Source organism: Cavia porcellus, unplaced genomic scaffold, assembly GCF_034190915.1.
Source record: "Cavia porcellus strain 051 isolate PalLab524CR breed Dunkin Hartley unplaced genomic scaffold, mCavPor4.1 scaffold_17, whole genome shotgun sequence".
NCBI lineage: Eukaryota > Metazoa > Chordata > Mammalia > Rodentia > Caviidae > Cavia > Cavia porcellus.
In genome coordinates, this window is record NW_026947500.1 from 69076120 (window position 1) to 69100961 (window position 24842).

At 35.0% G+C, this 24842-nt stretch overlaps 1 protein-coding gene across 1 annotated transcript; it reads left to right on the forward strand.

Moving 5' to 3' along the window:
* Positions 1-16538: 16538 nt before the first annotated feature.
* LOC100714341 (olfactory receptor 4C12-like) lies at positions 16539-17480 on the forward strand. Its single transcript, XM_003461728.4, has one exon. It carries the CDS (start codon positions 16551-16553, stop codon positions 17478-17480), a length of 930 nt encoding a protein of 309 aa, XP_003461776.3. The 5' UTR covers positions 16539-16550.
* The last annotated feature ends 7362 nt before the right edge of the window (positions 17481-24842 follow it).

Genomic DNA, 24842 nt, shown 5'->3' on the forward strand with positions numbered 1-24842 from the left:
CTTCAGGCTGCTCTGCAGCATCTCAGTTTTGGCATACTCAGACTCAAACACGGTTTGCATCTGTTTTATGGAGAGACCCACTAACCAATGTGTGGAATGGCCCTGATCCAGTCCTTATCTGGGGACGAGGTTCAGTGTGTGTTTACTCTCAACAAGATAGAGAAACTAGATGGCTACCTGAATGCCTCATAAAGCAAGTAGACAGTTCTTCAAAGACCTCATGTAATGCCCAGGAATAATGTTATTTCCTGAGGCACAATCCCCTGTGTTCTCTTACAGGTGACACATCTCCCTGGAGCCTTATGCTGCTTAGTCAGCCTTCTTGAGCCACACCACATCCATGGTGAATTTCGACCTCTGTCAAACAGACTACAACTACTGACAGCCATGCACAGAACCCCATGACTGCGGAAGAGGATCTTCTTGGTCTGGAGGAACATATACCAGCCAAATAGACTGCATCCAGTGTTATGCGAGGCATGCTCCAAGACATAGGAGAATGACTTCATACAGAGACACCAACAAATGGCTGTCAACCCCTTCTCCTCGATTTGAGGGGGGGGTTTCCTTACCTAGTGCCCCTTTTGGGTCCCCTAGCTGCCCTATTGGTTCTCATTTCTGTGAGTCCTTGTATTTTTCAGAGGATTATGATGTTTATTAATAACCAGATAAATGCATTTATGGCAAAGCCCATTCAGGTACACTATCATCAGCTGGAGATGGCAGATCAACAAACCTACCGGGAAGGAATTCCTATGAGTGGCCCATATAATGATGCAGCCTAACTGCCCTGGGGCAATGGACAGGCAGTCAGAGATGGGCAACTAGGACATGCATGTTAATTCCAACGGCCACCTAAGAAAGGCACAGTACCAACTGCTGTTCTGCAAGCCCATGACAGGTAAGGCCTGGTTGGGTTCATGCAATGAGGTCCTTGACCTAAGACAGATGCTGTCCTCACAGGGCCTGCCATACTCTTAATTAAATAATATAAAAAGGGAGGAGATGTAGGGAGCCGTGTGACAGGCATTGCTGCCTCGATGCCTCTCTCTATGGGCATTGCGTCTGCCTACATTAACCATAATCCTCTAGTGCTTACATCATGTATCCGGATGTGACAGTGACCCTGTTGTATTTATCTGTTTAACCTCTTCCTGTCCCTGCTCCTGCCCTTAGCCTATAAAATGTGTGATCATTTTCTGAATAAACCGAAGGCTTGATTGGATTATCTTGACTTGCCTTCATCTCTTTTGTCTCCCCCATGTCTTTTATTTAATCCCTGTTCCCCTTCCAGGAGTTCTGGATAGGTTGCTCTGCAGGCCGGATCACTTGGACCTTGCTGAGCAGAACTTGTATACAGAAGTGATGTTAGAGAATTATAGACTCTTGGTCTTCTTTGGTCTAAGTTTCTGTAAATCAAAACCTGATCATCTTTCTGGAACAAAGCAAAGAAGCTTGGATTGTAAAAATTCAACAGACGGCAGCCATTTTTCCAGGTATGACTTCTCATCATATCCCAGGATTTTATTCAGAGCCAGAGGCCTCTCCATCCTGGCTGCGCTTGGAGAACTGTGGAGCTTCCAACAAGTAGGCGGGCACACACTATCCTCAGAGCCCAGCCTATCTGGGACTCCTGCACCTCACCATCGGTGTCCAGAGGAGGGGCTGGGCAGATCTGGGGCGCCTGCATCAGCCTCCCCGTGTGTCTGGAGGAATGTGGATATCTCAGCAAGCAGGGGAGCATCACAGGTTCCAAGGGCCCGCAGCCTGTGGTAAGTGCTCAGCACACTCTGACCAAAGCCCACACTTTTCAGGACCCTCGAGGCTTCCAGGTGCAGTGAAGTGGAGAAGTGGGTTTGAGGCATCTACATCTGCCTCCCCATCCCAGCTGTGCTTAGAGAACTGTGGACCTTCCAACAAGAAGGTGGGCACACAGTGTCCCTGAAGCCCAGCTTATCTGGAACAGTGGAGTTCTAAACAGGCAGAAGAGGGGCATTGGTTCTAAAGGACCAGTGCCTAGGGTAACGGGGTGCCAGAGTCTCAGGAGTTGCAAACATAGAAGGGGATATCGAACAGACCCTGAGGAAGATTTCAAATAACACTTGAAACACAGAAATATAGGAAAATGACAAAACAAAAGACCAAATTACAACCTCAAACCTCCAGCCCGTCTCAAGAAACCCTAGGAGCAATGTATATAGAAGAAAATATATGCAATTCACCTCAAATATCAGACACAATAGCTACTGAAATTAACAAGCAACTCCAGGAAGCTTTAAAGAAATTCAAACTCGAAATAATCTCCCAGGTAAAAGAAGAAATGATAAAAGAAATGAAAGAGATTCTGAATATGTCTAAAGAAAACACAGTTAAAAAATTGGAGGAACTAAATGAAAAGATAAAAATCCCTAGATGAGCAACACAAGAAACAAACAGAATACATAATGCAGTTGCACAGAGATGTACAGGAAATAAAAAAAAAAAAAACTCCACTGAAAGTTGTAAAAACCACCTCAATGAAAGTGAAGATAGAATTTCAGGCCTTGAAGACAGGATTGCAGCTAGTGAACAGGAAAGGAAAGATCTTTTAAAAATAACAAGGAATCAGGAAGCAACAATTCAACAACTGCAAGATGATGCAAAGAAAAATAACATAAGAATGATAGGGATCAATGAAAAAGAAGGAGACAACATACAGGATGTCAAGAGGATATTTAGAGAGGTAATAGCTGAAAATTTCCCAAGCATGAGATCAGAAACCGACATTAGGATCAGTGAAGCATACAGAATTCCAAATAGTCATAACCAAAATAAGACTACACCCAGACATATAATAATCACCATCCCAGAAATCCAACACAAGAATAGATTATTAAAAGCTGTCAGAGAGAAAGCAGATCACTTATAAAGGAAAACCCATCAGAATCACAGCAGACTTCTCAGCACAAACAATAAAGTCAAGAAGAGCATGGAGTGAAGTATTCCAGATCCTAAAGCAAAATGATTTCCAACCTAGACTGATGTATCCTGCAAAACCATTATTCAAATTGATGGTGAAATATGATACTTCCAAGACAAAGAACAGCTGAAGAACTTCATGAACACCAAATCAACCATGCAAAAAATATTGAAAGACAGTTTAGATACATAAAGGAAAAAACCACTAAGCAAAGCAGATAATTAAACAGAACAGAAAGATAAAGATACAACAGCAGAGAGATAGCATGTCAATAATAAAACAGCATTTAACAGTAATAATCATTAATGAAAATGGTCTCAATGCACCAATCAAAAGAAACAGACTAGCAGAATGGATCAAGAAACAAAATCCAACCATATGCTGTTTACAGGAAACCCATCTAACCCAGAAGGGTACTCGCAGACTGAAAGTCAAAGGATAGAAAACAATACTTCATGCAGAAGGAATCCAAAAAAAGGCAGGTGTAGCCATTCTGTTTGCAGACAATGTAAACTTTAAACCAACAATAACGATAAAGGACAAAGAAGGTCACTACATACTCTTAAGGGGAAAACTCCAAGAGGAAGAGATAACTATCTTAAATATATACGCACCAAACTCCAGAGCACCCAGTTCTATAACACAACTATTAACAGAAATGAAAACTCATATTATCAGTAACACAATTGTAACAGGAGAACTTAATACGCCATTGACACCAAGGGACAGATCAACCAGACAGAAAATAAGCAAAGAAATAACAGAACTGAATCACATCTGTAAACAAATGGATTTCATAGACATATACAGAATGTTCCACCCAACAACATCAGAATACATATTCTTCTCCACAGTACATGGATCATTCTCTTAAATAGACCATATATTAGCTCAAAGAACATATTTAAACAAATACAAAAGAGTTCAAATCATCCCTTGCATGTTATCGGATCATAGCACTGTGAAATTAGAAATTAATGATAAAACATACTGCAAAAATCCCACAATTACATGGAAACTGAATAACACACTCTTGAGGAATCAGTGGGTCACAGAAGAAATTAAAGAAGATGCCCATTCTGGTTTGACTATTGTCTCCTTTGGAAGTCCTGTAATGTTCACAATGCCTAAGTTTTATTGGTCTTGTTCTCCACTGTTTTGTCTGGCTTTATAATATCTAATGAGATGGACAATTCCTTTTAAGGAAACAAGAGACAATGTTGATAACCATTGTTGATGACCTTGTACTCTGTTCTACATCATGTGCTATGTCTATCCTTGGTTTTGACTTACAGCTTTGTTTTGCCATATTTGACTTTATTCTCTCCCCCCCAAAAAAGTAATAAGAACTAAGGAGTAATAAAATCCAAAATGTGTAAATTTTGTTGTAAAAAAGAGAGGGAGGGAAAAAAAAAGAGCTCTAACGGATATAACAGCAAGTGTGTTTAGGGATGTTAAATAGCTGACTATATTAATGTTTTTGGATCATTGAACACAGCTGTTTGCAGTCTGTTTGAATGTCTACTTTGTATTCTTTGATACTGTGATTTGAGCAACTATTTCCAAGATGATAATATGTAATCTATTAACAGGTGATTTCTTACTGTTATGTTTTTTTTTTTGTAGTTCTGTATTATGTGTAACCTTACACTGCTTTGTTTTCTTTTGTGTTTTTCTCTTTTTCCTCTTAAATAAAAAAAAAGAAATTAAAGAAGAAATTAAATAATACCTAAAAGAAAATGAAAATGCAGATACAAGTTACCAGAATTTGTGGGATGCAATGAAAGCTGTCCTCAGAGGAAAATTTTTTGCACTGAGTTTCCACATCAGGAAAACAGAACGAATACAAATAAATAACTTGATGCTACACCTCAAACAACTAGAAAAAAAAGAAGAGCAAGTCAAGCCCAAAGCCAAAAGAAGAGAGGAAATTATAAAAATCAGAGCAGAAATCAACGCAATAGAGACCAAGAAAACAATACAAAGAATCAGCGAATCAAAGAGTTGCTTCTTTGAAAGAAGAAATAAAATCGATAAGCCCCTAGTGAACCTTATTAAAAAAGTGAAGATAAAGCTTAAATTCATGCAATAAGAAATGAAAAAGGTGAAATCACTACAGACCCAATCGAAATACAATAGATCATCAACGCCTATTTCAAAAACCTCTACTCTCAAAGGTTTCATAACACAGAAGAAATAGACAGATTCTTAGAAACATATAAAGTGCCAAAGCTAGATCAAGAGGATGTAAAATTGTTTAATAACCCAATCTCTGTTAATGAAATTGAAAATGTAATTAAGTCCTTACCTACAAAGAAGAGCCCAGGCCCAGATGGACTCACTGCAGAATTCTACAAGAAATACAAAGAAGACCTAATGCCAACACTATTCAAACTATTCAATGAAATTGAAAGGGAAGCAATCCTTCCTAAGTCATTTCTGAAAGCAAATATTACTCTACTACCAAAACCTGAGAAAGACCCAACTAAAAAAGAGAACTATAGACCGATCTCCCTAATGAACACAGATGCAAAGATCCTCAATAAAATATTGGCAAATAGAATGCAGCAAATCATCAAGAAGATTATACACCATGACCAAGTGGGATTCATCCCAGGAATGCAAGGATGGTTCAACATACATAAATCAATAAATGTAATCCACCATATCAATAAATCCAAAAGTAAGAATCACATGATCATTTTGATAGATGCAGAAAAAGCCTTTGATAAGGTCCAAAATTTATTCATAATAAGAACTTTATAGAAAATTGGAATAGATGGTCTTTACCCCAAAATAATAAAGGCCATTTATGACAAACCAACAGCCAGCATCATACTAAATGGCCAAAAATTGAAAGCCTTTACTTTAAAATCAGGCACAAGACAAGGATGTCCTTTATCACCACTCCTATTTAATATAGTACTGGAAGTACTAGCCAGAGCAATTAGGCAAGAGAGAGAAATAAAAGGGGTAAATACAGGAAAAGAAGAGTTAAATTATCATTGTTTGCAGATGACATGATACTCTACATAGAAGACCCCCTAACCTCCATTGAAAGACTCTTAGATACAATAAATAAATTTAGTAATGTAGCTGGATACAAAATCAATACTCAGAAATCAACAGCATTCCTATACATGAACAACAAAATCACAGAGAGGGAAATAAGAGAAACTACACTCTTCAATTAGCAAACAAAAGAATGAAATATTTAGGAATTATTCTTATGAAAGAAGTGAAAGACCTATACAGTGAAAATTATAATACACTGAAAAAAGAAATTGAAGATGATCTCAGAAAATGGAAAGACACCCCTTGCTCATGGATAGGAAGAACAAACATTGTGAAAATGGCCATTCTCCCAAAACTGTTATACAGATTCAATGCAATTCCAATAAAAATACCATCAAAATACCTTATGGATCTTGAGAAAGCACTCCTAAAATTAGTCTGGAACCAGAAGAGACCTAGAATACAAAGGCAATTCTAAGCAGCAAAGACAAGTCAGGAGGCATCACAATCCCTGACTTGAAGTTATACTACAAAGCAACAGTAGTAAAATCAACATGGTATTGGAATCAAAACAGAGCCGAAGATCAATGGAATAGATTAGAAGATACAACCACAACTACAAACACACTCTTTGATAAAGGAGATCTTTATCTTTGATAAAGGAGCCAAGCAGGTTCACTGGAAGAACGACAGTCTCTTTAATAAATGGTGCTGGAAAAACTGGCTCTCCATTTGCCGAAAACTAAAGCTAGACCCATGTCTATCACCATGTACTAAATTAAAATCTAAATGGGTCAAAGATCTGAATATTAAAACAGAAACATTAAGTCTATTTGAAGACAAATTGGGTAGAAACCTTGAAGACATAGGAGTAGGTAGAGAATTCATGAACAGGATTCAAACCGCACGGGAAATACTTCCCAGAATCAATAACTGGGATCACTTCTTGTTAAAAAGTTTCTGCATGTCAAAAGAAATCTCCTGCATGGTAAAAGAAAACCCACAAACTGGGAAAAGATTTTAGTGGAGTCTCTCTCAGACAAGGAACTATTGTCTAAAACAGATAAAGAATTAAAAAAAACTCAGACCCCAAAATTCAAAGATCCAATCCAAAAATGGGCATCTGAGATGAATACGCACTTCTCAGATGAAAAAATGCAAATGGCAATTAAATACATGAAAAAATGTTCATCATCATTGGTCATTAGAGAAATGCAAATTAAAACCACACTGAGATACCATCTCACTCCTGAAAGAATGGCCAGGATCAAGAAAACCAACAACAACAAATGCTGGAGAGGCTGTGGGGAAAAAGGAACTCTCCTACACTGTTGGTGGGAGTGTAGACTGGTACAGCCTTTGTGGAGGTCTGTCTGGAGATTTCTCAAAAATCTGGGATTGGAAGTCCCATTTATTCCAGCTATTCCACTTCTAGGCATATTGCCAGAAGAACTGAAAGCATCATACCACAGTGATATATGTGCACCTATTTTTATAGCAGCACAATTTGTAATCACCAGATCTTGAAAACAATCCAAGTGTCAATCAACTGAGGAATGGATAAAAAGTTGTGGTATTTCTATACAATGGAGTATTACTCATTTATAAAGAAGGATCACATTGAGATATTTATCAATAAATGGGCGCAGCTTGAGACCCTACTCATAAGTGAAGTAAATCAGTCTCACATACCGAATAGTGAGAATATGGAATAGTTTCCCTAATGTAAGTAATGATTCAAATATATAAAAATATGTGGTAATCATGATTCCCCATTATGTGGCCTTGAAGCCTTATAAAGTTTTCACTTATTATTTGGAAAGGCTTTATTCTGGGCTTCTTGATAAGAAAATATTTGAAGCTTTAGTATATGAAATTTTATTCAAATATTTCAAGGAAAAAGACAGACACTATGGTAACTACTATTAAGTCGGATTATTTGGTGATGAAGCACTAGGTTGCTGAAGCAGTCATGCTTTGACCTGTATTGTTATATTGTTATGTCCTGTTTTATCTCAATCTCTCCCTTATTCATTAAAAAATTATTTAGTTATTTCTTATGTTTTTTTTAATTAAGGAGAAAAATTTTAAAAATTAGCAGGATATATAATAGTAACCTTTTTTGATTTCCTATTAACCTGTTTTGAAGTCCTGTAATACTCCCACGATCTTGTTTTGACTGATTAGACTCTGTTCCATTCTGTATGATCGTATCAATTTTGAGGGTATAGGCAACTACTTTGAAGGCAATAAGATTCACTAAGATGCCCATTCTGGTTTGACTATTGTCTCTTTTGGAAGTCCTGTAATATTTACAATGCTTAAGTTTTATTGGTCTTGTTCTCTACTGTTTTGTTCAACTTTATAATATCTAATGAGATAGACAATTCTTTTTAAGGAAACAAGAGACATTGTTGATAACCATTGTTGATAACCTTGTACTCTGTTTTACATCATGTGCTATGTCTATCCTTGGTTTTGACTGACAGCTTTGTTTTGCCATATTTGACTTTATTCTCTTCCCCCCAAAAAAAGTAATAAGAACTAAGGAGTAATAAAACCCAAAATGTGTAAATTTTGTTGTAAAAAAGAGAGGGAATAACAGTGCTCTAAAGGATACAACAGCAAGTGTGTTTAAGGGTGTTAAATAGCTGACCATGTTAATGTTTTTGGTTGGACCATTGAACACAACTGTTTGCAGTCTCACTGTGTGAGTGTCCACTTTTTACGCTTTGATACTGTGACTTGAGCAACTATCTCTAAGAATTTTGATGATAATATTTAATCTCTAAGATGATAATGTGTAATCTGTTACCTGGTGATTTCTTACTTTTTTTTGTAGTTCTGTATTACTTGTACCCTCACACTGCTTTGTTTTGTTTTTAAATAAAATAAAAAAAAAAAGAAAACCATCAACAACAAATGCTGGAGAGGCCATGGGGTAAAAGGAACTCTACTGCATTGTTGGTGGGCCTGTAACTGGTGTAACCATTGTGGAGGTCAGTCTGGAGATTTCTCAGAAAGCTGGGACTGGCAGCCCCATTTGACCCAACTATTCCACTTCTAGGCATATTCCCAGAAGAGCTGAAAGCATCATACCACAGTGATATATGTGCATGCATGTTTATAGCAGTGCAATTTGTAATAGCCAGATCTTGGAAACAACCATAGTGTCCATCAACTGATGAATGGACAAAAAAGTTGTGGTATTTTTATATTATGGAATACTACTCAGCTATAAAGAATGATCACATTGAGACATTTGTAAATAAATGGACACAGCTTGAGACCATACTCATAAGTGAAATAAATAAAACTCACATGTATAAATCCCAAAGTTTCCCTAGTGTAAGAAATGATGGCAAAACGTAAAAGCACCTGATAATCATAATTCCTAGTCATACTGGTTTGAAGGCATATAATGTTTTCACTTATTATTTTAAATGGTTTTAATCTGGGTTGTTTGATTTTATTGTCTGTGATAGTGTGAATAGCTATTTTGAAGAAAATAACACAGCGTAATAGCTAGTGCTGATTTAATATAATCCTGTTTTGAAACCACATCAGATTGTTGTTCATCGGTTTCCATTGGTTTTAATATGTTGTGTCTTATTATATTTTAATATATGCAATAGTATAAACAAATTCTTTTATAAGCAAAGAAATAATATAGAAACCGTTGTTCGGTTTCTTTTAGCTGGTTCTAAATACCCTGCAATAGTTTCATTCTCTTGAATGGTTTCACACTGTCTTGAAAAGTTTGATGCTACAGTATATGAAGTTATACTCAAATATTTCAAGGAAAGAGACACTGTGGTAACTACTATTAATGTCAGGTTACCTGGTGGTGAAACACAATGCTTAAATTGTTCAGTTCTGACCTGTATTGTTCTATTGATATGTCCTCTTTTATCTCAATCTCCCTCTTTTTTTCTTTTTTTAAAATTAATTTATTTTGTATCATTTTTTAATTAAGGGAAAACTAAAGTAAAAATAGCAGGATACTTTATAGTAACTTTTTTGTTTTCCTATTAACCTGATTTGAACTCCTGTGTTGTTCTCCACATCTTGTACTGACTGATTTCATTATATTCTGTTTTGTTTAATAGTATCAATTTTGAGGGTATAGGCAACCACTTTGAAGGCAACAAGATATTCTATGATGCCCCTTATGGTTTGACTATTATCTTCTTTGGAAGTCCTGTAAGTTCTCCAATGTGGGTTTTATTGGTCTTGTTCTGTACTGTTTTGTTCAATTCTATTATACCAGATGATACAGCAACTCTTTTTAAGATAGCAAGAGGCATAATGGTAACCATTGTTGATCACCTGGTTATTTGTTTTTGGATTATACACTATGTCCATCCTCCAGTTGTAACTGACTCTGTTTTGCTGTTAATTGGATTTTTTTGTTCTGTTTTGTTTTGATTTGTTTTTTTTTCCTCTTCAAAGTAAAAGTTATAAAACTGTGGGAGTAATAAAACCCAAAATGTATAATTGTTATCATAAAAAAAGAGGAAGGAAAGTGATCTAAAGGATATAACTGCATGTGTATTTAAGTGTGTAGGATAGAAAATCATATTACTGAGTTTTTGTTGGATCACTGAACAGAACTGTCTGCAATTTCACTGTATGAATGTCCACTTTGTACGCTTTAATTTTGTAATCTGGACAACTGTTTCTGAGATGACAATATGTAATCTATTAACTAGTGATTTCTTACTGTATATTTTTTCTCTTGAAATTCTGTATTACTTGTACTATTTTACTCTTTTGTTTTGTTTTGCTTTTCTCTTTAAATAAAAAGACAAAAAAACACGAGGAGGCAGTATTTCCCAACATGTTCTATAAGATCCTATTATCAAGATACTAAACACAAATGGAGACACCACAGAAAACTACAACCATCTATTATGAATATATGTACAAATAACGCTAATAAAACCTTTCAAGAACATCAGGTAACTTATATGAAGTGTTGTATGCCATGATCAAGTGGTTTTCATCTCAGGATCAAAGGAGTTATAATACATGGAAAGCCATCAGTATAAAATGCTATATTAGAATAAGGTGAATAGAATTCAGTAATGCTAGCTATTTTTCTTGGATCACCACTCCCTAGTCATATTTGGAATTTTCAAACTTTTATGACATGTGATTTAAATGACATCCTGTTCTCCAGGTGCAGAATAATTTCCATAACATATATTTACAAAATGTCAGAAAATGTTTGTTGGTTCATATTTCAGTGTTCTAAAGATATTAACGAGGGGAAACAATTTCAAACCTGCTTGCCTAGGTAAGACCTCATCCATTAAAGAGTCTCATATAATTCTTCAAATTCCACAAAGTGTCAGTGGGAAGGGATGAAAATCAACAGTTTTGTTTTCCACATTTGGAAAAGACAGGAGACATTTAGTCTCTGATTTTATTCTGCCCTACATATCACTCTGTGTGAACGAACGTCAGATTCCAAGGTTCACTCCTATGGACAGAATATGTCCCCGTAGTTTTAGGATGCAGCTGAGAAACTGATTCAGCACGTCAGCCTCCCACATGACCTCAGGCAGGGCAGAAGTTTCCTTAGGGAGGTGTGTGCTGAGCAAAACCCACACTGTCATCACACAGCATTTAGAGTCCTCTGTGTCCCAGCTCTGGATACCCAAGGGCTTACTAGAGCAGTGCCTCATCACATCATATTCTAGACCAGAAGTGTAGGCTGTCAGTGGATTAAAGCACAGGGAAAAGACACAAACAGGGGAAGACATATAATTTCTAGATACGTACTCTGCAATATGTTTCTAAGGTAAACTCCTTTACAAACTAGAGATAATTAATTCATGAGGAGAGGGTAAAGAACAGAAGGATATGTTCTTTAATAAAACTTACAGGACTTTCTCTACACATCTTATTTCCACAAGATGTTTCTCATTTTCAGGGAAGATTGAGAAGAGACATTCAATGTAAAAGATATTTGTGTCTCTTATTCTGTAACTTTAGATTGGATGCAGAGATCAGAAAATGTTTACAGCACCTAAGGACTTTGAGTTTCAAATGCAACATACTATTTTCTTGTTCTTTTTGATGTGAGGTTCAAAGACACTGGCATCTCAGAAATTGATTGATGATTTCATTTTCCAAATAGGTGCCATCTTGACATTTTCAGCTTCTTGCGATACTGGGTAGTTAATGGGGATTTGAAAAATACATATTATAGAAGATGCTGCTGAAATAGGTATGGATAATGATTACTTCATATTTCTAAATACATTGGTCTTTCTTCTTACCTGCGAGGTAACCAGAATTAGGTAGAATTTGATTCTTATATTTAGTTTACTTTATTTCTATGTATCCACAAAGGGCTACTTTTCCATTACTTATATTTATTTTTAATTTAGAACTTTAACATTTAATTTTTTTAGTTCATATTTTCAGTACATAATGACTACATTTCACATGAAGAGTTGGTACATACTCATAAAACCTTTTTCTTTTTTACTTCCCCTGCCACTCTCCGCCCTCTGGATCCACCCACATGTGAGTTTAAATATTGCACGGTACCTCTTCTATGGGAAACCAAAATACACATAATAAAGTTCTCATATGAGTTTGTAACTAAAATCACTGAAGGATAACCTTCTAATATATGATGAAATATTCAGTTTTATATATTTCACAGAAAATTTTTTCTCCTAAGTGTCAGTATGGATATAATTACAATTTCACTGGAAAAAGTTTACAATTTATTGAATTCAAAGTTAATTTCCAAACTGTTCAGCTTGGAAAGAGTTCAGTAACTAGATGGGTTGCTGAATTTTCTCCATGTATGACATAGGATATAGTGGTTTGAATGGTTGGAAATTGTTTATATAAAATTACTGATGTTCTTTAAATAATCCTCTGAATTTGGTAATTTACAGGGATCAAAGAGAGACAAAATCTCACCTTGCATTGCCTGTACTGATGGGAGGAAATATGAGATGCATTTGAGAATAAAAAGGCAAATGGGCAGCAGATCTGAGAACTTCATTGCCAGCAAGATAGTCCAGCTGGGAAGGGAGAACAACATTTAAATTCTGTTTACAAAAGAATCTTTCAACTCTAAACATGAGACCTGAGAGGTAAACACAAGGAAATATAATATCTGCAAAAGAGATTGTACTCTGCATTCGTTGAGAGTCTTATTAAGGTCCAGGCTCAGGGTTACAGTTCATTTTAAATTTATCAGACTTTCTCAGATATTGTTCTCACCAGACATGAGCTTGTGTTTACTGCAAGGAATTTGGTCCTAGTCATGACTTAGTTTCTTCATCTTCCCATTGAGACTCAGCCCTATTTATTTAGACAGATATAGACAATATGAACTGAGTAGTAATCATCTATCTTCTTGTGATTATTTTTCTTTATATATCCTCATTTTAAGGCTTCCTAAGAAAACACAATATTGTAGGGATAAAGAACCATAGTGTTAAAAAACATGTATTTTTAGTTAATTACTAGACCTGGGTTATCTTGTCTAATTCCACTGGTCAATAAAGTGTATTTCCTTGTACTGTATTTGTCTAACCCTCAGTTTATTCATCTTTAAGGCATGTGTAAATAAGAAAAATGGAAGGTTCCTGATGATCTTTGATGTGTTACAATGCTGGAGCCTAATCAATGGAAGTTTCTATTAGTGTCACACTTTACGTTTCATAGCTTGTCATAAATTCTGCCATGGATCTTCTGGGGTCACAAGTTGTGGCTTTAAGCACTAGTCCGCTTGTTCAAATACTGGCACTTTTCATTCCCACAACTAAACCGGATCTATTCTGGGGATGTTCTGAGTGTGTGCTGAAGAGTTAGAGACAGATGGCCTGGATTTCAATATGGGTTCCTCTATTTTTTTAAAAAACATTATGACTCTGAGCAAATAATTTACTTCCAAATTACAGCTTAATTTATTTAGAGTAAAAATAAAAGTATTACAAAACTCTTAATATTTTATGAGAATTAGGTAAAGTGTATGCATATTGTACATATAAATCATTTAGGATAATGGATTATATCACATGCACAAATTGAAAATTATTATGTATAAGTATGTGACAGAAAAATGAATCTCCACATATTATTGGAATGAGGAAATGTACTGTACACTAAAAGTTTTATTTGAAATTGAGTGTAGGGAATTTAAACAAATATGGAAGTTTTATCTGGGAAAAAGTTTAGATTCTTGTCTTTCAGTGGTAAGGATCTTACATAGAAGACTAGTGTTTGACTTGTTTTCTACCCAAGAATGAGTATTGGCGATTTGAGTTCTAATAGGTACATTCCTAGTCTTAGGACTAAAACACAGGAGTGAAACTGAATCTGCCAATTAACATCAACCTCACTGAATTTAGCATAAGACAATTCTTTGCATGTTTTGTTTGCATAATGTCTGGGAAAAGAAGGAAGGTAAATTTTATAAAAGAACTAAATATTCAGATAACTTCAAAATTTGTAAGACATGGAGCTAACAGGTAAAAATAAGATGAATAATGAAGTTTGGGGTGTTCTGACTGGTTTAACTCATAAAAGTCTAACCTTCGGCACAGACTTTTAGGTAGTTAAACATATATTGGTTTTCCCAAGAGTAGCCTTGAAAGATGAACTCGTAACTAGATGTGCACATAATTTTATTCTTAAGATTTCCTGCACCTGGAAGGATTCTGTAGTACACTAGCTATCAGCAAGGGAGCTCATGTCCTGGCTGTGGGCTCAAAGAGTAACTACTCAGTATACTCCACATGGAATCACCTGGAATAGGTTTCTCTTACAAGCTCCTCATTATATGTAATACCCACACATAACAGGGGCAGTTCATATTACTTTTCGCCACATTTCTACTTTGAGAACATCACAATGAATAAATGGAAAATGTGGTACAAGGAAATGTGAGAATTAATAATGACAAAGTTTACTTTTTAAATCTATTTTGATGTTTAATTAAGCAATACATGTATTCATCAAGAAAATGAAAATTGACTTGGCATGAAATGGATTCTGGATGAATATTGCAGATTTGACTGAATGACTCATATATATTATTGACTATTGCATTTTAAAACCAGAGATCAATTGCCAAGGTGACAGTTAGGATGGTCTATGGAACAGTCATGACAGTGTCACTCACTGCCGTGGTCTTCACTGAACATCTAGTGCTGGTTCAGAACCTGATCCTATGTCCATTTTGTGAATTGTTAATAATATCTTGAGCACAGTGCAGCACTACTTTAATCATATTCTGATAAGATTCCCTGGGCTCCCAATATATATAAAGCAAAATTTCTCATGTTTATTGTCTTAAATATTCTACTTCATTAAAAAAATCACGGTTTCAATTTTTGACCTCCAAGAAAACTGTGGAAATCAAATATTTTTTTTCTGATCATAAAATCTGCAAGACAAACTAGAGAAATTAGGAAAAAATTACTAACAAAAGAGGAAATACTAACCTTAATATGACATCCTGATGTAGGTACTCTAAATATATTAATAAACTTACTAGTAAAAATTTCTATACATATGCTTTTAATGGCTATCCAGCATTGGCATTTCCTTACATTTTTGATTGATATGTAACAACTGCACATATTAATTGATTTCCAGGTGATAATTCAAAACATGCATGTCGTAGATACTGATTCATAAAGAGTGATTGCATTTTGTTTTTGTTTCCTCTTCTTCATGTTTAAGCCTTTGGGCTTCCTAGTATTGATGTTCATAAAACATAACAGATTACTATGAGGTATAATCATCTCACTGTTCTGTGAAACATCGTAATGTCTTGCATCTCTGTTTTACTAACAATTACCAACCTCTCTTTCCCTACCTCTCATCTCCTTCCTGCATCTCATGGTCACCATTCTACACATTCAGATTGATGGTTTTGAGCTTCCACATCTGAGACAGAAGAAAATATGAATATCTCCCTTTCTCCAGCTGATGTCACTTAACACATTGTGCTCTGGTTGTATTCACTTGGTGAGGATGTGAAGAAAAGGGAAGTATCATACATGGGTTTTCATATAGGTTGAACAAAACAGGGAACGTTATAAAGACTGATTTTGAAATTTATTATTAAAATATACATATAATAGCTTTACTCTTCAAACATTAATTCTTTGACCATATCACAAAATTGTCACCTGTTGTATATAAACCTAATTATAAATAAATTATAGAGGTAATTCTATGGTTTTAGTTCACAGTCTTGTTATTCACCAAAATTACTACTTCTAAATGACTATTCCATTGTATTGATGTTCCATTGAAATTTTTCATTTAATCCTTTGACTCTAGGAAATAAAATCCATTTCTTTTGGATATCCCGTGTCTTATAAGAGGATTTTGAAATCAAGAAAATAAAAAAGTGAGAGAGTCAAAAGAAGTTTGGAGCTTCCTATTTGTAATGAGATGTAGGAAGAAAAAGAATAGCCTGTGAAATGGAAGGGTAATGAAAAGACAGAGTTTTGGACGGTTTGATTTTCTACAGTTCTTTTTATAAAGTTAAACATTTGTTTCTGGAGTTCTTATTATGCACACTGAATGCATGGAGAATAACAGGAACGTGACTGAGTTCATTTTAATTGGTCTCACACAGAACCCAGGAGTGCAGAAAGCAGTGTTTGTGGTCTTTCTGATTCTGTACATGGTAACACTCACTGTCAACCTGCTTATTGTGGTGGCCATTGTCATCAGCCAGACTCTGAGCACACCCATGTATTTCTTCCTCAGTCACCTTTCCTTGATAGACACAATTTATTCCTCTTCCTCAGCTCCAAAGCTGATTGTAGACTCCTTGCATGAGAAGAAAGTCATCTCCTTTAATGGGTGCATGGCTCAGGTGTATACAGAACACATTTTTGGTGCTACTGAGATCATCCTGCTGATGGCGATGGCCTATGACCGCTATGTGGCCATCTGTAAACCTCTGCACTACGTGAGCATCATGAGTCGCAAGGTGTGCATTCTCCTTGTGGGGGTGGCCTGGGCTGGAGGATTTCTGCATGCTACTGTTCAGATTCTCTTTACTGTGTGGCTTCCCTTCTGTGGCCCAAATATCATAGACCACTTTATGTGTGACTTATACCCTTTGTTGAAACTCGTCTGCATGGACACTCACACTGTTGGTCTGTTTGTTGCTGCCAACAGTGGGTTCATCTGCCTGTTGGTCTTCATCCTCCTGATGGTGTTCTATGTGATCATCTTGTGTTCCCTAAGAAACTATAGCTTAGATGGGAGGAAGAAAGCCCTCTCCACCTGTGTATCCCATATTACAGTGGTTGTTATATCCTTCATGCCTTGCACATTTGTGTATCTGCGCCCAATGACCACTTTACCAATTGATAAAGCTGTTGCTGTTTTTTATACCATGGTGACACCTATGTTAAACCCTTTAATATACACTCTCAGAAATGCTGAGGTAAAGAATGCATTATGGAAACTCTGGAGGAGAAAAGTGACTTCAGATAGGAGATGACTGAGATCTTTCAACATTAAAAAAAGTTGAGATTAATGAAATCGAGTCCAACTTTCTTGAGCTATATACAGAGACATCATTTGCAGTGAGGATTTAAGTAATACTTTCAGATAATTAAGCACTAGGCTGCAAACTAACACTAATAAAAACACAAATAATGCACTTATTTATTATTAATGTCTTCAGAATGCACTTATTAATAATGTCTTCAGAATTAATTGCTTCTTACTCAGTAAATATTAATAATATAAGTGAAAGTTTAAAACATATCCAGAAGCTAAAATATATGAATGTACAATATTGAGCTCATATCATAACAGTCTTGTGTAATATTGAGATGTTATTCTTATGATTGAAAATAACATGCTCAGTGATATTATTTTACTTTGGATTCTGGTCTCTATGTTAATTCTCTCTTTTGCATTTATTTTTCATCAAGCATTGTGTGAAAAGTAAGAAGTGACAATGTTGATCTATAGGGTCTATAAGATGGCATTACTGCATGGTCCAATCAGAATCCAATCAGGATTGTGGAACTTTGCTGATTTGAGCAAGAAATGTTAGAATATTAAGATTGTAAAGAATACTCGGGGATTAAAAGATGTGTACCTACGAAAAATACAGAATTTAAGGTTTTGTTTCTCCCTCAGGCTGGGACTCTAATACTGCTCAAAGGTGTATTTGTCATTTATTGAATGGTAAAGTTCATTTTGTTTTAGTTCACAGTACCTGGAAAGAAACTGGTACATAAGTAAGCTCTGGTACTGGCCAACTGGAAACCTCACAGGTTGGGGTGATGGTGGGATGGCACAATGACCCTGGTGAACGTGAACTGTGGCTTTGATTGGCAGACAGACTGGGTTGTAGCTGGATCAAGGGTGACAGAAAACACCACACCACAGTGCATACTAAGAGGGTTTGGAAACTGAGAGATGGGGCACTGGTGTCATCCACTGTACTCTACAGATATGCTACTGAAATTCAAGAAGGAAGCATTTATGAAGCTGTCAGAGAAGCCGAGAAATGGGCACCATTGGATATCTTGCCACATTCCTCCAAACAGACACATAATAGTGGCAATTACATAGTCATTGAAGATGAAAACAGAAACATTTGAATCAAGAAGAGGCCCCATTCAATGTGCTACAGTGACAAAGATAAACATCATGATACATCCAGTGTAGAGGAAAATGCTGCCAGGACTCACTTTCATTAATAAGGACCATGCATTGAACTATGCATTTGGCACTAAGAGACCATGGATTCATAACCGATAAACACATTTTAGCTTAAATTTTTACAACACACTTTTCCAGAATAACCAAGGTCAGCATAGTGTGATTCGCATTTTATGTTTGTAGTAGAACTAAGCCATAAGCTGAGACATGACCCGCTATCCTACATTTCACTCGTTGTCCTATTATTTCACAGTTCTTAGTAAAAGTTGTATTTGTTGGTCATACTTAACTTTAGACAGATTTTTTATATTTTAAAGCCAAAAATGAAAAATCCCTAATTTTTAAAAGATTCTATGTAATGTAATTTGTAATAATTTCATTGCTAGCTATATGTAGGCATCTTCACACTTTCACAGAAAGTACATAGAAGATGAACAGTTACTTGGGAGTAGTTTTGTGGACAGCATTTATACATTATTGTTAAGTAAAATTTTTACTGAATTTCAGGTTCATTAAGTGTAGCGTTCTTCCAAGTGTGAAGGACTTCAACTCTGTTTATCTATAAAATAGGTTCCTCAATCTGGGAGTTAGACTTGGCACCAGAAAGTAAAACTGAGGTGAAATATGAAACAGCATGAGGGACCAAACGTGAATGGAACATCTATTCTGTAGAGTGGTTAGGTAATATATTAAGTCAACAGTACAGATAAACTAATGCCAGATATATCAGAAATTTCAGAGCAATGGGTAGAGAATGGAGCCTGGAGAAGTTGGTGGGTACAGTCTAGTGTGGTTCAACTTATTCTATAGTTATGCACAAATTAACACAGAGGTCCAGACAGTTTATACGGGAGGGAAGTGATGACGATGTGAATGTCTGTTAAATTTCAGACACACACATGTGTTTTCACTGAAAATGTCCTGATGATAGCAGATATTATCATTAGGTAAGTGACCTTAATAAATGGTAATCTTCATGTGTAATGCTTTTCAAAGTTTATGTTCATTTTTCTTTTACCTTATATTATATTTTATATGACAAGTTTGCATCTCATGACAAAATATGAAGAGCTGTTATTTTATCAGTGAAATTCACTGTCTCCTCCCCATTGTGTGTCTATATTCTTCAAACCACCATTATTCCACTTTCAGCTCATTTTAGCACATTTCTGTACTCCACGTAGGGTTAATTGTTGCCATGAACTGCAACAGGTAAGCAAAATTATGGTCAGCTTTTCATGATGGGTTTGGATTTATGAAGATATTTGTTACAACAACTCATGTATTTACAATAAAATCAAGTATATAAGGATTGCATCACACAATTTGTGTTTCAATGTTACCTTTATTGAACTAATATTAACAAAATCATTTGAAATGTACTATTTGACACTTTTACGTGCATACATTGACAAGTATTTACAATCAAGCTTAATATCCATCATTTTGTACAGTTATGGTTACTTCCCTTAAGGTTTAAAATAAACTATATTAGAACATTTCAAACACATTTTACATTATTATTAATTAAGTCAACATATTGTACATTAGATTCCCTAGAATGTATTTATATTGTCTATGTGAAAAGTGGGACCTTTTGGCTAGCATTTCTCAAAACCTACCAGCCATAATTCTGCCTCATGTGTGTTTTAGCTTGCCTGAGAAATAAATTGTACAACTTTTGTCTTACTGTACACAATTCATTTCACTTAGCAGAATGTCCCCTAGATTCATTTACCTTGTGGCAAATATCAAAATGTTTTCTTTGTACAAGTTGGATAATATTCTTATGTGTGTATGTGTAGAATTTTCCTTATGAATTTATCTATCAATGGACATGGAGGCTGAGTATTTGTCTAAGATATCTTAAATAGTGATGGAATAAAAATTAGAGATTAGGCACTGCTATCATTCTTTGGATATTCAGTATACCCAGGCATTGCTGGATTAGCTTATACATGTATTTTTATTTTTATGGTGGCCGTGTATATTATTTTTTATAATTGTACAAATCTATGTACTAGTAGTTTTGAAGTATTCCTTTGCTGCCATGTCTTTACTGTCATTGATTGCAATCTAACACTTATCATTTGTTCTTCATAATAGCCATTATAATAAGCTTGAGTTTATGTATCCTTGTCATTTTATTTGTACTTCACTGGTTATTAGCTTTTTAAAGAGATTAATATAATAGAGGACAAAACAAAGCAGATCAGAACAGAACAATGTAATTAACAGCACTTCACCACAAGACAACCTGTAATTAACAGTAACTACCATAATGTCTCTTTCTTTGAAATAGTTGAACATACTTTCACATACAATAGTATCAAACATAACAAAATAGTATAAAACCATTCAAGAGAATGAAAATATTACAGGGCATTCAGAACCAGAAACTGAACAATGGCTACTATATTACCTCATTTTCCATAAAAAATTTGTTTATAATATCACACGTAATAAAATCCAATAAGGTAGAATGTATTAGAACCAATGGAAACAGAAGAACAAAAGCATGGTAGAACGTCAAGGCAAGATGATATTAAATCATCAATGGCTGCCATAATGTCTTGTTTCTTCAAAATAGCTGTCCATACCATGACAGATAATAAAATCAAACAAAATAGAATAAAACCATTCTAACTAATGAATGAAAACATAATAAGGCTTCAAAGCAATGTAACAGGGATTCATGATTACCATAAAATCTTATTTACTCTTAGCTTTTCTTATACTAGGGAGACTACTTGGTATTTATACATATGAGTTTGATTTATTTTGCTTATGCATAAGCAAGTTGCATTCATTTATTTATAAATATCTCAATGTGATCATTTTTTATAGTTGAGTAGTAGTCCATTGTATAATAATACCACAACTTTTTTATCCATTCCTCAGTCATTGGACACTTAGATTGTTTCCCAGATATGGCTATTACAAATTGTGCTGCTATAAACATGGGTGCATATCGTAGTAAAATATTTATATCCCATGCAGACTGCACTCTGTTGAATTTTATTAGCATTACATGATACATACTGTATCATGCAGTACAACAGAAGCACACGCTGTTTGCATCTTTCAGATAAGTGTGAAGAGCTAAAAAATGAAAAGTCAACAAAAGACAAAATGATACTGATAATACTATGACTACTATTCAGGGCAATTTAATATTTCTTTGTAGTGCTTTTTGTTTATTAAGTATATTCTAGTAGCAATTTACAGTTATTATATTTACAGTTATTATATTTCAACTCTATTGAGCATGTCCATCTGTCCTTGTGATTTCACTTTTCTGAAGGTTAAACTCATGTGGTGTATTATTTTCAAATTTAAGAGCTCTATATTTTTTCTTGTGTTTTAGGTATATATTCATGTAATTTTACTTGTGTCTGTATTTCTTCTTTAAGTTCTACACTGCTAATTTATTTTTGTTATTGAGTTAGATTGGCTGCTGCCTCTAATATAATGTAAAAGAATGGTGCTAATAATGGAAATTTATCTTACTTTTTCTTCTATTGAGTTATTTTTAAAACTAAAAGCATATTAAAAATTTTAAATTGTCTTTTAGCAGTTCTTTAGATGATTACACGATTTTATCCTTATGGATTAATGTTGTGAATAATGTAGTATATTTTATTTCATTGGTTCATGTCTGCATTTGTGGAACAGAATTTGCTGGTGTAACATTGAACTGTTATTTTATACTGTTGGAATCTGCTGGTTCTTTAAAAAGAATTTTTTCATTTAATTTTGTTTTCTGGGGTGCCAGGGAAGCCCCAGGCCCTTCATTTTTTTTAAATGTTGAGAATGGATTTCTCACTAAGCTGCCAAGGTGCTGAAGCTGGACTTGAACTGCAATCTTTCTGCCTCAGCCTCCCAGAATTCACAGAATATAGGCATGTGTTACCGTATTTGGGTTGCATTGATTTTCAGAAATTACTGTGACTTAACTTAGTACCTTTAAAAGAATGTACTTACTCAAAATTTCTTATTCTATCACACTTAATGTTTCCTTTCACAGTAATTGTTAGCACTTTTGACTAGCTGACATTTCATATATATTTTAAGAACGATTTTATTTATCATCTGTTGTCTTATAATATAAGCTCATTGCTAGCTTCTGAGGAACTAAGACAGTACTAGACACAATTAGTCACTTTTTAAATGAGTACCTTGTTAAAAGAATTAATTTTCCTGTTCAAAATAATGTAAATACTGTTTAAGTAGCTTTGGGATAACATATGCTTTGAAGATTTGTGAGGAGCAATCATGGCTAGGATTTATAAATTGCTTACCATTGTCTGGGATTGTTCTTAATATGTTATGTCTGCTTTCTCTTTGTTCCTCCAAGTGACACCTGAGGTGCGGTACTGTTATTGGGCCCAACTGACATTTGTGGGAAGAGTCATGCAGGTTAAAACTCTGCATGAAGTCCTCACTGAAAGAAACAAGCAATGTTAGACACCAATTTCCAGAGATCTTGTGTATGGTGAGGCTGTTACCAGGTGACAATGGTGAATACTTCACATTTGTATTAATGAGCAAAGAGCAACCATTGATTCTTTTATACTTGGTTGTTCATCATTTGTAGTTCTTTTATATATTTTTTGTTGTTATTGTTGAAATACATTGCAAATTTGATGTAATGTAAAGTTCAAGTAAACGTGAGAATTTCTGAATGCTCTTTACTCAGCCTCTCTATATATTTACATTTTTAACTTCTTTTTTCTTCTCTCTTTCTCTGTGCTTTCACATCAAATATATCACTACAGACATATGAAAATATTATTTGCCTTCCTATATTTCTCTCATATAAATTACAGGCTCACTTACATTTTTCTGAAAGGTTTAAGCGTATGTTGTAAATATGCTTATAACCTTTTAACCCTAATAACCCTAAATGTAACCCTAAAACTGCCAACTACTTCCAAAAACTAAGAAATTTTATGTCATAACCTTTCCACAGTGATCACAACCAACAACCTAAGGCTTAATTAATACTGTTATATATTCTACACAGCTTGCTGGAGTTTCTCTAATGTCCCAGAATATCATTTTTGTAGTAAAACAAAATCTGAGATAACACATTGCGTTTTGTTGCCATTTGTATAACACTGATTTTTGTAATGTGAAACTATTCCTGAGTGGGTCTTTGTATTTTCTGACATTGTTATTTATGAATAATACAGGACACTTATTTTGTAGAGTGTATTGTGTATTCCTATTTGATGTTGCTTTATGTTTAGCTTTATTTTATGCCTTGGCAGGAACATTTTGAAACAGAAACTGAATTCATCTAGATATCGTATTAGGAGGGACTTGCTGTTATTTGCAATATCTTCATTGTATTACTCAGTGTTGTTTCTTACCCTCAGAAACACTGTGGAGGGATACTTTTTTGGAATCTGTTGCCACTGGAAACCTATTTTGTTTTCTCCTCTTTCTGAGTTATAGATCCCATAAGAAAATTTCTCAACTGTTTTGGGCAGCTCTTCTATAGAATTTTGCAGTTTTGAGACTGAACACTGCCTGGGATCACTGCCTGGTGCACATGGAATTCAGTGATAGTACAGTGAAATTTTTCTTTACTGGGGTTAGATGATCAAGGACACATTAGGAAAGCTCAAATCTTGCTGGTTGGTTGATAGGAAGAAAACTTACAGGGAGAGACAGGAGAGAAATTACTTAATGCTTGGATGGTAAAAAAAGTTAAGGCTTTAGGATTCTTTTGTGCAGCCCTCACCAGCCATTATGCCTCCTCATGGGTCATCTTTTCCCTGAAGAGGATGTCATATTGTTCCATATGGAGGATTTTTTAGTTTGTGATGAAAAAAGTCATCATTTGGAAGTGAAGCATCTTTTGTGCAAGTCTGTCCTTGAAAAGCTAGTTTCAAGCTGACCTTCTCTGGATTGTGCAGGTATTTCCTGAGTATCCACTTTGGATTTTCCACCTTATTATAGAAGGATTTTGTGCTAAGATGTGTTCAAGCCTTAGCCACTTTCAGTTATTGTGGTTTTGTTGACAATTATTCTTGCTTTTTGATGTTTTCTAAGGGATCAAGGAGAGAATGGTGAATCCATTCCATGTGTATTCCACAAGTCTGAATAATACTTTTTTTTAAAAAAAAGGAATTGGAGGTTTACCCATATTTGGATAGCCCAGGTTTTATCTTTCTAT